At 38.2% G+C, this 14031-nt stretch overlaps 2 protein-coding genes across 4 annotated transcripts; one reads left to right on the top strand and one right to left on the bottom strand.

The window, feature by feature from the left end:
• Positions 1–97: 97 nt before the first annotated feature.
• On the bottom strand, positions 98–9976 carry LOC121749576 (DExH-box ATP-dependent RNA helicase DExH3-like). 3 transcript variants are annotated; one of them, XR_006039643.1, is made up of 20 exons: positions 9546–9976; positions 9100–9254; positions 8584–8671; positions 8153–8374; positions 6902–6997; positions 5399–5587; positions 5125–5233; positions 4878–5008; positions 4440–4607; positions 4069–4341; positions 3575–3769; positions 3266–3469; positions 3065–3134; positions 2819–2967; positions 1936–2241; positions 1732–1791; positions 1491–1643; positions 1296–1406; positions 583–1191; positions 98–502 (listed from the first exon to the last, which is right to left on the bottom strand). XR_006039643.1 is itself a non-coding variant. In XM_042144147.1 (19 exons), the coding sequence occupies exons 1-19, from the start codon at positions 9891–9893 to the stop codon at positions 724–726; spliced, it is 3546 nt and encodes a 1181-aa protein (XP_042000081.1). In that variant the 5' UTR covers positions 9894–9976; the 3' UTR covers positions 98–723. The 3 variants fall into 3 exon arrangements, 1 of the variants encoding a protein (XP_042000081.1); XR_006039642.1 differs by having other exon boundaries at positions 5074–5233; XM_042144147.1 differs by having other exon boundaries at positions 98–1191; positions 5074–5233.
• Positions 9977–12088: 2112 nt separating this feature from the next.
• On the top strand, positions 12089–13975 carry LOC121749577 (T-complex protein 1 subunit delta-like). The gene has a single exon (XM_042144148.1). The coding sequence runs from the start codon at positions 12205–12207 to the stop codon at positions 13807–13809; it is 1605 nt and encodes a 534-aa protein (XP_042000082.1). The 5' UTR covers positions 12089–12204; the 3' UTR covers positions 13810–13975.
• The last annotated feature ends 56 nt before the right edge of the window (positions 13976–14031 follow it).

Consider the following 14031-nt stretch of genomic DNA (forward strand, 5'->3'; position numbering starts at 1 on the left):
CTTCATCAAAACTCTAAGAGGCCGTCAAAGACTTCTAAAAATGAATACGAATCATCACTATTAGTATAACTCTTCAACATTAATATTGCAGAGAATATAAACAGGAAAACCGGTCATGGCCACCGGTGTTTAGGGCATAACTCTGATAATGACGCTAACGTTGGCAATACCGAATGTCAAAATCATTACATACTATACTGCTCATTTACTGAAAGGAATGAATCAACTAAATGATAATAAATATGCTGCCTTATTCACCTCTTAATCTTTTCATACTACAGAAATCCTACATAATACAGCTGACCACTGGGATAGCCGTAACTTCACCTTCCTTGATCGAATAATCTAAGTGTTCAAATCCTAAGGAAATGTAAATTTAATCACCAACCTCGTGAGCGTTCAAGCAGGCGAGAGAGAGGACTTTTCCTGGGAATGGAAGAATTCACTTGTGGTGTCGTTGTATCCACTTCAAGTAATATATACAGATAATGGGGGAAGATTGCTGCATCAAAAATGTTAGAGAATCAGCTGTCTGGCTGTGTTATAGAGCAGCCACCCAGAAAGAATCAAAAGCTTCTGTACCAGCAAAACGTCGACTACTTCCTGTAATTGCATGAAACCAAGGCACAATATTGCTTTGAACCAATAAAACTATGGGGACCATCTGTTCATGGTGGTGTGCCGAGCCAATTCGATCAATATATGCTTCCTACAAGGAACTAACTACCGCCACCTTGTAGAGGAATAATCTTGGTTTTTCTTGCTTTTCTTCAGAATGGCGGACATGTACTCTACAGTTTTTTGAGACGATTGGCTATCACCAGTCAACCACGTCAGAGCCTCTGCAGCTGCGTCTTTCTCTGCCTCTTTTTTACTACCACGAGGCTGGCCAACAAAATCTAGACCATTGAACATAACAGTAGATCTGAACTTGTTGTTTTTTAATTCTTTCGTCTTATAGGAAGGCGGCTGATGTCCTGCCCTAGCGAGCAAGGTTTGGAGGTGAGATTTTGCATTACTACCCCCAACGTTGGCTGAACCTAATTGAATCTCCTTTTCGAATTTTTTCGAGGCTGTTGGAAGCTGCCGCCCAAAAACAAATCTGCCTTCACATCGGTCCTCTGACACCAGCAATCTCACTGCTGTTAGAAGCTCGTTATGACTCTTTATGTCCAACTTTGGGTTCGAGAGCTGCAGTCGTATAAGCATGAGATTAAACGAAGAAGGAAAACAACAAGGAAAAGATAATTAGACATGCCAAGAATAAGCAAGACACATAACAGACGGATATATACCTTCTTTTGAACAAGTTCGCCAAGCTCTTTCTTTATGCTAAGATACATAGTAGCCAACTCTGGCTTCATGAAGAACTCCATGTATCCACCCAGCATTTTCATGTGACCATCCTACAAAGATAATGCAAATAGCATGAGAAAGTGGCAATCATGAGAAAAACACAATCATGAGAAATAGGGAAAGCATAGATTTACTAGTCCGCCGCTAGAAACATTCCCTCCAAATAAGAGAACCACTGAATCAGATACACCAGTTGAATCTCGAAGGAATACTGAATTGACTTTGATTTTTTCATTGAAAACAAGCCATGGGAATGGAATTTTGGCTTCCTGGGCATTCACGGAATTCTGAACAAGAACATATGATGGAATCATTAATACACGACAAATGTGAAAATACAGCGTTACTTAAATGACATGTGATGAATTATCTCACCGAATGCAACAGTGCTGAACCATCCTCCATTGTTTTTAATGATATTGACCTCTCCTTGTTCTGGATCAATATACTTTAAATTAGTTCTAACACACAACATTAGTACCAGATAAAACCCAAGTGAACTCACATTCTCAGTGTCCTCACTTAAGTATACAAAATGGTTATGAGAAATGTAAACTCAAAAAATGATGATTCACTCACCACAACGGAGCATATACCAGGAAACAGACCCGCACATATAACAGAACGAGCAAGATGTTCATCGTGACTGCACATGTTACAACTCTCAAAATTTTCAACTAGTCCAATATCTTTGAGCAGATACGAGAACTGCTTCTTTAGAGAATCAATGGCTCTCAGAGTTTGCATAGATAGAAAATTTCTCCAACAATATTCATAGCCAAACTGCTCCCTTTCAGCATGTTTCCAACCGTCAAAGGCCCGGACCAGTGCAAGATGGTCACTGAAGCCACGAGCAGAAAACTGGGCCTTTGCAGACTCAGCAAGCTGCAAGAGTCAAAAGAGATTACCAAGTTATTCATTGTGCTTGGAACAGAGGTTAACTCAATGCATCCTGAACATATCCCTTCAGAATTGAAAAATCAATCAATCCTAACTTGATTTTCTACAATCTTGAAGCTAAAGGTCCAACATTTATTGAGAGACGAGACATAGCACACACCAAACAGAGCATAAAACTGTGTAGTGTGTACTTAAGTAGCCTATACATATCGACAGTCAATTTTTAGAGATATTCTTCTGGAAGAAGTTAGAGAAATACTACTACGAACCTGCATATGGAGAACATCTTAGTAGACATTGTTCACACTTCACAGTTAACAGCCATCAAGTAACTCAAAACTAGGAGATCTATATTGAATAAGAGTAAGAAATATCGAGTAACTGGTCCCTAAAGTGAAGAAGGATTCTTATAAAATTGGAAGAGCATCAAACATTTTTCAATAGAAATCGCAAAACCAGTTGCACTGAGTGGACTTGTACTATTTTGCTCTAACAGTGCACAATGCTTAACCCTACTAACAAAGCGACTAAAGCATACGTCTTAAACTATTATGCTACTTACATCTTTTTTGTCGAATGGCATCAAGAATGGATCTCTCACGCTTAGGCCAGCTACAATTGTCATGATTGGATCCAAGCAATTGAAAATAGCACCATATATGAGCATTTTACCGAGCTTTGGCTCGACTGGAAGCATCGACAAGTGGCGTCCTGGAATAAGAAAATATATCATCATCACAAAGCAATGGATATTTGCAAGCTCTTATCAGAAACACAATGTACATAATTAGTAATAATTGATATATACCAAGAACTGTCAGATTTTCTTTTTCATCTAAAGCCCCAATCATCTTTAAGTACTCAACAGCATTTTGAACCTGAGAAACAAATAAATATACAAGTATAAAAGACATAACCTCATAAGGCAGTAACAAACCTTGGGTGAAAATGCACAGCCAAGGATTAAAGGATGAGATGCAAATAAAGGAGGGTGGACAATTAAGCTTACTGAGAGCGGTTCAGGTGCTTGTAAGGCCTTGGCTAAGAACTCTGATATGCTTCCAAGTTGCAAGCTCTTGATTTGCAAACATAAAGACTGTAAAGGTGTCCTCAAAAGTTCTGGCAATTGATAGTCTGCAAAGGCATCATGCACACATCTAGGATATAGATGGTAACACTCTCCTGGTTGTACACGGCCTGCTCTACCTTTCCTCTGATACATGAAATTAAAATCATCCATGTTGCTATCTAAATGCATATATTTCTTTAAACAGCTTATATTAAAGAGCTAATTCAAAATCTTGAGTAATGCATATACCTGGCGAGCAGAAGCCTTCGAGATCCAGGATGGAAGCAAACAAGGAGTGTTATTCAGAGCATCATAAGATGTCTCTTTTGCTTTCCCACAATCAACCACAAAAACGACATCATTAATTGTGATACTTGTTTCAGCCATATTGGTTGCCAGAACAATCTTCCTGACTCCATCTTCAGGTGTATTAAAAATTAATTTCTGTTCTCCAAAAAGAGCAAAATTAATGTTATATAAAGAATAAAAATGAACTGCCACTGTTTAAGATAACTAAGCTATTCATAACAGCTGCATAACATCCTCCGTCAATCCCCTGGCAAGCCACCTCACTGTGTGAGAGAGAGAGAGAGAGAGAGCCATAATTCTTTGACCTAGATCTACCCTTCAGTAAAGTGCCCACACTAAGCATAAATTATTAGTCATAAAAATATGCAACGTGTGAGTGATGATCTGCACACATAATTTAACAACTATTACACAGTAAGGATCCATGAAGTAACCTGTTCTGCACTAGACATGGAACCATGGCATGCAAGCAACAAAACTTTGCTTGGATCTCCCAATAGTGGATGAGCTTCAAGCTGCTGTTTCAAAGAATTTATGTCATCCCAACCAGTCATAAATACTAATACAGCACCAGGCCTTTCTTTGCGGCAAATGTGACAAAGCACATTCTCAATTAGATTAAATCCAATTGAATCAGGATTCCAACAAGAGAGTGACTCCCGAACTCTGGGGCTGTACTCCCTAAAATCAGCAGCCATAAGAGCTTCCTGTTTCAAAAATTCAAAGACAACTCATAACAGAATCAGTAAAAAGATTAGGCGACATACAATCATAATTTGATTTTAATTTTACGAAAATAATATACCTCAACAGATGAAGCTATCTGCGTCTTCCTTTTCCTGAGACCCTGCTTCTGCATTTTCCACAATTTGTCTTGACCATAGTTATCAATTTGATTATACGGTGTCAATCTGTACCCAGTCGTTTCTAGAATGTTTTCCAAAAAGTAATTCCGAACAGGGTATGTAAATCCCTGATAATAGACCAAAATACTGAATCAGCCATTGGATCAGAAGGGGGTGGGGCAGGCGTGTGGGTAGTATTTATCAAATAGGATGCAATTATATAGGGAAGCAACAATGAGTAGAAGTAACAAGAGAGCACAGCAACTTTATACCTAGAATAGAGCAGAAAGTCCCTTTCGTGAAATTAAGAAATTTTAGCGTACCACTTTGGGCATTAGAGTACATTTAAGCAGCATGAAAATTAGGAATTTGAAGTAAGTCAAACAATTCCCACTCACCGGAACATGTATTGCTGGAGCTCCACCAAAATAAGAAGCAAAAAGTTCAGCATTTAGGGTAGCACTCATCAAAATCAATTTTAGTTCTGGTCGGCGGGGAAGAAGATCCTTCAGTACAATTAGAAGAAAATCTGCAATGAAATGGACAACATTTAAGGAAATTCGTTAATACAGAGAAATTGCAATCAAGAAATACCTTCATTCATCCCACGCTCATGAATTTCATCAATGAAAACATGAGTTACACCTTTCAAGTTTCTGTCCACCAATAATCTCCTTAAAAGGATGCCAGTAGTACAGAAAAGGAGACGAGTATCTCTTCCTTTCATTCCCTCAAGGCGAACTTTATAACCAACCTTCAGATGCAATCATGCAATAGAAAATCATTTGTACATTTTTTATAGCGTGCGATTCAAATAAATATTCATACTGAGAACTCTTGCATTAAACCTTTAAAGTAAATATATATATGCTACAACCATAAGAGAACATTTTCAATCAGAAATATGCAAGAGGCTTACAGATTCTCCTATTTCTTCACCACGCTCAGCAGCAACTCTCTCAGCAACAGCTATAGCGGAAATTCGTCTAGGTTGGGTGCAGATAATACTACATGCAGCTCCTCGAGAGGCATCAATTTCTGACTCCAAGACGTATTGTGGTAATTGGGTAGTTTTCCCACAGCCAGTTTCACCAGAGACAACAACAACCTACAAAAGCAAATTGCAACCAAGTTCAGTAAGCAAATTCATGTAGATCTCTTCTGCTGTTCTGCGCTCAAGAAGAAACAGAACATAGACACAGTTTCCCGTGAGAAGACTTGGCAAGGACACGTGTCGAGGATCTATCGAGGGCATATATGAAGGTTTATATATATAGAAAGAAGTGGTAGTCATATATTTTTTATTGGGCAAAACATGTTAGTCGTTATGAAGGCAGATTACTATTGTTAGATAATACTTGCAATTTATCTGCATATTTATTAAATTAATATAATAAAAATAAAACAAAAAAAAATCAAACAATGCATACTGGATGAAAGCAAAAGGTTTAATGGAAATATGTATTTAGATAATACAGCAACGTTTAATAGTAAATCCGGACTCTGGTACCATGATTTAAGTCACTCAGGTCAAGGTTGGCTTAAGTTGCTAGCGCTACCTGAAGCTCAACTTCTCAAGTTACTCTGTCACTGTCCCTCGAACAGTTGAAGCTCAAGGTATTGTCCAGTAACCTCAAGTCACAATGACTCAAACAACTATTCCAGTGAGAATTGAGTATCACTGGGCTCAAGTAACCCTATAAATTAGGCGGGATCAGCAGTTTGTATCAGTAGGGGTAGTAACTAGTAAGGTCTTTGTACAAGCCAAAACGGTAATAGGGCATTTTTTAACTGGCCAACAGCTATATAACTGAGCGCTTCTACTATAAATCCACTAAATTCCTACAGAATTGATTCAAGCAACGGAGAGACCAGGAACAGCACAGAGTGAAGCACCAAAGTCCTAGCAATGGCACCATAAACTGAAAATTTTCACCATCCTAAACAGTGCCCTACCCCATGCCCCAGATCAAGCTCATATTACCTTATTTCTTTTTAGTCCTCTACCAACATACCACCCTTTTTCCCACTGTGGAGCCTAAAACTAGTATTAAGCAGAACTTACCACTTATTTTACTAAGTACACTGCAACAGAGAAATTACCAAACTACCTGATGAAATTACTTTTCTGAAAAATATAATATGAACATGGTAGATTGGCCTCGGAACAATAGTCTAACTGTTGTTACTTTACCAAAGATCAATATCAATTCACAAATCAATGTTAAATAATATACTAAGATCTATTTTATGATTACCTAAGGGTTATATATATGCTCATTTGGTAGCTTGAGAGGTGTTGGAGGAGGTGAGTCAGTAAGAGAAACTCAAAATGCACAGGGTTGAAACCCATCGAAGAGCACAACTACACGAACCAAATATGAATTGCCACATAACAAGACTAATCAATTCAATCCAGTACCTGATTTTGAGAAATAGTGCGCAATAATGTTTCTCTGGCTTCATGAGATGGAAGACTTTTCCGGAACTCCAGCATCTTTTGACCATCTGAAGATTCCTGTACCATGCAACCAGAGTAAATCAAGTCCATCAAATACACATACTTTTGTCAGCAACCGACCAGAATCATAAATGTCAGAATACGACCAGAGCCATATATGTTTATAATTATATACGTCGTCTTGTATTAATATACTCTCTCTGTCCCATAAAATTGGAGGCTTTGGGGGATGGAACGGGTTTTAATGTGTAATTGGCAAATAAGGAGATAGATAGAAGGAAATAATGGTTGAAGTATTATTAATGGAGAATGGAGCCCACCTCATAAAAGAGAAAAACTTACTTAAAAATGAAGTGGGCTAATTTTGTGGGACGGACCAAAATGGGAAAAAAGAAAATTTTTATGGGACGAAAGGAGTATTATGGAAAATCAAAAAATTATAATTGTGTATTTATGTATTTTTTAATTCTTTTTACCAGATAAATAGTAATTTTGATTTTAATAATATATTTAGGTCCTGGCTACTGAAAAAAAATTAGTACGCTGGTAATAGTCATGGATATATTAAGGAATAGTGTGATATTTTTCATATTCGTAAGTTATAACCAACAAATAATAATATAGATTTGCAATAAGTTATTTATTTTCCATTAACTACATAGCTTACACACAATACTTGTGTACAGATTTTCATATAATTCAGGGCCTACTGGCCCATTTGAAAGATCCAGCTACAAAACTCTTACATTCATAGTGAACAAGCATAAAATGAGAGAGCAGTAAGACATCGCTACTATGAATCAATTTTATCATTTACCTACATATTTGTACAGCTTATTCAATGTTTCAATGCAGAACCTCAATTTAGGGGTAACTTGACCATTCTATCAATCTCTTATTGTGCTTAGCAAAAAAGCAACTGACTCGGCACTTAGACATATTCAATTATAAAAAGGTTTATCTTTTGAGAGTGGTTTCTTTTTGTTCACAAGAACCTGGAAGGCTTACAAACATTTCGCTTGACTATCTTAAAACAAAGTGCCAGCAACAAATTCAGTGCGAAGCAATCAGACCTATGGAATATTGGAATAGGAATTCAACTATTAGAGAGCAACTATCAAAAAGTGAACAGAAGATAGATTTAGCAAGTTGGCAATAGGTATGGTAACGCAGATATAACAAGAAAATAACAGAAATCTAGATCACACTAACTTGCCAATCTTGTTGTTTATTGAATATCTGCAAGCTCCTTCGCTGAAGAACCCTCTCGGCTATAACACTTTTGGTCGAGGACACCTCCTGCTCCTCCAGTCCTTCATCAATTAACTGACCCTGACAAGCATTGTGAAGGCTTTCTTTGTTTACAGCCTTTTTAGCAAGGTGTGCCCTGAGATGAGAATTTACTTCCTTTTGCAACCCAAATGGTAACAGCACCTGACAAAAGAAACACATATGTAAAGTTGTTAACTACAAATCATGTAGTTTCCAGCTTCAGTCAAAAATTAGGTTGAGATGTTGCAGAAGCCGCTCATAACCAAACTATTCTCAGAAGAGGTGCTTGGAGACCATCAGTGTTTTTAGAATAGAAATAAGAAACAAAAGAAATGATCAATAGAAAGTTTTTTTAATATAATAAGGTATACCTCCCTTTGAGGACGCTTTGTATCCAAATCAGATCTATAATTTGGCAGCGGGACTTTACTGAATACAACTACTCTGTCATACTGACGACTGCAAATATAAAAGGAGACCTTTAGAAAGAATCATGCATAACTAGATTCTTAAACTTTCATCGTTTCTGTGATTAGACCATTAGAAAAGAATCAAGCATAACTAGATTCTGAAACTTTCATCTTTCATGTGATTAGGTCTTCATACTTTTATTTAGTTCATAAAGGTTTTTTAATTTTGTTATTTTGCATAATTGGGTCTAACTATGGCAGTCATTTGAGAACGCTAAAGCCTAAGAGTGTGAGGACCCAAAGTTCAATAAACATAACTGAGCCATGTGAGAATTAAGGACCCCTATGACAAAGACTATGAAAGCTCAAGGACCTATTTTGTGCATATTCATATTAGACACTATCTCAAACAAACATCAATGCATATATAATAAGTGCGAGCTTGCACATATATAGACTAAGATATCCTTCAAGTACCAATGCAACCCCATTCTGGTTGCAAGAGCTGAGAGCTGCTCAAAATCACGCCGGTCTTTTTTCTCTCGCGAAACAATCTCTTGCTCATCTTTACGGCGCAAAATCGTAGTCAACTTCCATTGCCAATCTTCGACATTATCAAGAGTGGAAGCACCCTGGCAATGATACACAAAAAGAATCACAAACTTATAGATACAGAATGCATCAGCCAATTTATTAAAATTCCACTACCAAATTGGAGCTCCATTATCAAGTCTGACTCGACTTCTCCAAAAATTAATTATCAAATTTGTCATGCAGAAAATTTCATTTGAACTACTCCAATTAAATTACAAATTTCCGATAAAGAAAAGTAAAAGGGGAAAACACACAATAAGAGTGAAATTATAGCATTTCCACATTGATGAACAAAAGAAATTCATAATCCGAATCAGAGACAAAATTACCAATTGCGTGGGCGAAGACTGGACTTCGCAGTCGGACTCCTCCGACGCATACTCGTCGTAAGCAAATCTCCCGTAGCTCAAATTGAGCTGATAAAAGTGCGGAGAAGAAAACGTAGAAGCAGCGTTTCTGCTGCGCCTCACCACAACAGAAGACTTGGATGAAGATGATGATGAAGCATAGCAGCAAAAGGAGAAGCCTGCCAGAAGATTCCTAGTTTGAGTTCTCGGGTACAAATTGTGAAGCCTGCGGTACGCCGTGACGGCGGAGGACCAGGATTTTGTGGGACATGTAAGATGAGCCAGAGACATGGCTCTGAGCTTGGGCTTGAAGAGATTTTGGGCGAACATTGAGGAGAAGGGCTTGCTAATAAGTGATGAGCAGTGTGTGATGTGTGTGAGAAGACATGGCGTTGATGGTGTGTTGCAGTTGTGGTTAGGGTTTAAAGAGGTGATTTCTTGTCGATCACTTGAATTAATAGAAAACATAAAATAAAATTTTGGCATATTTTTTAATAGTACATAATTAATAAAAAAATAGATATAAAAAGTAAGATTGAAATATTGTTTAATTTTGTTTATTTTATTTAATATATTTAATTTAATTCTAATACATTAAAAATAATTATTAACAATTAAAATTTAAAAAATAATAAAAGTAAAGCTCAATATGCTATAAAAAAATGATATCGCATTTGTGATTACTTGACACTGCTAAAGAAGAAAATGTTATAATATGATTTAGACTCTAGAGAATGATGTTGAATGGATTACGATACTATTCGGTAAGAATTGGACAAACGTGAAACTATTATACAACATAAGAGAAAATGGTATTGTTTGTATCCAATATTTAATGCAATTTGGGGTTCGATTGAGTAGTAGAGTAATACACATATACGTCGGTGGTTCATGATGATCTTCTCAATCCATATCAAAGCAAATTCTACGACCTTCTTCCCCTTCTGCATCTGCTTCATGTCTTTGTAACAATAACAAGTGTAGTTGATATCGAAACAATAATTTTCCATAGGATTATGACTGAGAACCATAATTATTTCGAATGACATTGAATTGGAAGTTAGTGAAGAATATGATCCTCGAGCCTCGTGCACAAATAACTCAATTTAAGAATAAACAATAAAATCAAACAATCTAACAAACCCTAAATCTAATTTTGTACACTCCTTAACATCCTCAATGATGCTGCATACGGAGTAGTAGAATTAGTGGCTGGAGCATATTCAAAGAGGCAAATTCATGGTGTGAATTTGTTCACAAAATGAGTTCATAAAATATACTCTAATGATGTGATTTGTTCACAAAATAAATAGAGATGAGATAAAATATAATTAATTATTATTAATAAAAATGAGTTCAACATAAATTAATAAATTATACTCCATTTGATTATAGTTTAGAAAGATGTTGTATAATTATTGTTTATAAGTAGCAAAATTAGGGGAAATTGCACCATACATATAAAATGTTTCCTCAATATTTCAATTTAGTACAGAAAATTTTAAGTTAACAAAAATCATACAAAATGTTTGGCAAATGTTTCAATTTAATACATTATGTTACATTCTCATTAACCCCATTAATTTTCTCTCAAATCTATCATCCTACTGCATTCTATATGCTCAGCCGCTCTCCCCCTCCACCTACAATTTCCATAAAACATGGGGTATTATTTAAGGAAAAAGTTAGCATACAACAATTTTCTATGGCAATTTCTCTATACTCAGTCTCTCTCCACCTCATCTCCGCCGCTGATTCCCCTGCTGCGCACCCCTTCAAGAATCAAATTTCATCCACAATGCGTCAAGAGCCCCCACCATCAAGATCACAACTTCCAGTATTCCTCCTCCCCGCAATCCCTCACGACCCAGACGAAATCAAGTCCCGCAGCGTCGAGGCCAAATGCAATCTTCTCCAGCTGAGTCGTACTGAACTTGGCCCTGCTCCCAAAACACACATACGCCACAAAACTTCGTCATTCATTCTTTCCTCTCTCTCCCCATCAACACTGTAATGCAGAGCAAAAGAGGGCCTATGTTCCAAGCCATTTTCCCTCCTGTAATGATCAGCCTAGTCGAGCTCGAGCTCGCAGAAGCTTTCACCACGACGCCGTAGCTTCTCACATCCGCCTCCATCATTTCCTGCATCCTCTTGGAGGAATCGTCGGCATCCTCATTTCTGTTCCACATGTGAAAAGAAAATGCCTTGCCTTTTGAATATTTTGAATATCATTTGCTATTATATGAATAGCAAGCCTGTGTGATATAAAATGGAGTATAAAGTAGGATGATAGATTTGAAAAAATATTAGAAAAAGTAATGGTGATAATGAGAATGTAACAAAATGTATTAATTTGTACCTTCGTCAAACATCTTGTATTATTTATGTTAACTTAAAACTTTTTATACTGAATTGAAATATTGAGAAAACTTTTTGTATGTATTGTGTAATTTCCCCGACAAAATCTACATTAAAAAATAATAGTACTAGTAGACAAAATTCGAAAAAGAGCAAAGATCCTTTTCACTCCATTTTGAATTGCACTAGAAAACCCTCTTTCACTCTCAGTCTCACCCTCAATCTCGCTCTGTCTCTCTAGGGTTTTACGCATCAAATCTCGCTCTCTCTCAACACCCTTACAATGGCGTCTGCGGCTGTGGCTGTGGCGAAGGCGAAGCCCACAGAGACCTTCGTTGACAACAAGCGTAAAGATGACATCCGGATGGCCAACATCACGGCGGCGGAGGCGGTGGCCAACGCCGTGCGGACTAGCCTCGGTCCCAAGGGAATGGACAAGATGATCTCCACCGCTTCTGGCGAGGTCATTATCACCAACGACGGCGCCACGATCCTCAACAAAATGGAGGTCCTCCAGCCCGCCGCCAAATTCCTCGTCGAGCTCTCCAAATCTCAGGACGTCGTCGCCGGAGACGGAACCACCACGGTCGTGGTCATTTCCGGCGCGCTGCTCAAAGCCTCGCTTACTCTATTGAGCTCCGGTATTCACCCCTCCGTTGTATCCGATTCGCTTCACAAGGCTTCGATTAAGGCTGTCGAGATTTTGTCCGCTGTAGCCGTTCCCGTGGAGCTCTCGGATCGTGATTCGCTCGTGAAATCTGCATCTACGTCGCTGAACTCTAAGGTTGTCTCTCAGTACTCTACTCTTTTGGCGCCTTTAGCTGTTGATGCTGTGCTTTCTGTTGTGGATCCTGAGAAGCCTGATTTAGTTGATTTGAAAGATATTAAGATAGTGAAGAAATTAGGGGGGACTGTTGATGATACTGAATTGGTGAATGGGCTTGTTTTTGATAAGAAGGTGAGTCATGCTGCAGGTGGCCCGACTAGAGTGGAAAATGCTAAGATAGGTGTGATACAGTTTCAGATTTCCCCACCTAAAACTGATATAGAGCAGAGCATTGTGGTGTCAGACTATTCACAGATGGATAGGATTTTGAAAGAGGAGAGAAATTATATTTTGGGGATGATTAAGAAGATAAAAGCTACAGGGTGCAATGTGTTGTTGATTCAGAAGAGTATCTTGAGGGATGCTGTCACGGACTTGTCGTTGCATTACTTGGCTAAGGCTAAGATTCTAGTCATTAAAGACATTGAGAGAGATGAGATTGAGTTCATCACCAAGACATTGAACTGCCTGCCAATCTCTAACATCGAGCACTTCCGTGCTGAGAAGATGGGATTTGCTGATATTGTGGAGGAGGTGCCACTGGGAGATGGTGGGAAGATTGTAAAGATTATGGGAATTAAGGACATGGGGAGGACAACGAGTGTGCTGGTCCGTGGTTCAAATCATCTGGTGCTTGATGAGGCTGAAAGGAGTTTGCACGATGCTTTGTGTGTGATAAGGTGTTTGGTTAACAAGAAATTTCTGATTGCTGGTGGTGGAGCACCTGAGATAGAGCTTTCGAGGCAGCTGGGTGCTTGGGCGAAGGTACTCCAGGGAATGGAAGGGTATTGTATCAAAGCTTTTGCTGAAGCTCTTGAGGTGATTCCTTACACGTTGGCTGAGAACGCAGGGTTGAATCCAATTGCCATTGTCACCGAGCTGAGGAACAGGCACGCACAAGGTGAAATCAATGCAGGGATCAATGTGAGGAAAGGACAAATCACCAACATTTTGGAGGAGAATGTAGTGCAGCCCCTGCTAGTGAGCACAAGTGCAATTTCCTTGGCTTCAGAGTGTGTCCGGATGATCTTGAAGATTGATGACATAGTTACCGTGAGGTAGAGCTGTGGTCATATGTTAAAGTTATTGGCTGCTGGAGGGTTTGTTTTCACTTATTATCTTTTGCTGTATTTTGTGTTAGTTTTACTCAGTTTTGTGACTGTTTGGCTGTTTCCAAGTTGACTCATTGGTTTTTCTAGTGAATGATGTTACGATTTGTTATGCACTATTTCACTGCCTTTCAATTCGGGTTTCGTAAAATGGGCAGATATCATGTTAATGCAT

Source organism: Salvia splendens, chromosome 9 (genome assembly GCF_004379255.2).
Source record: "Salvia splendens isolate huo1 chromosome 9, SspV2, whole genome shotgun sequence".
Taxonomy (NCBI): Eukaryota; Viridiplantae; Streptophyta; class Magnoliopsida; order Lamiales; family Lamiaceae; genus Salvia; species Salvia splendens.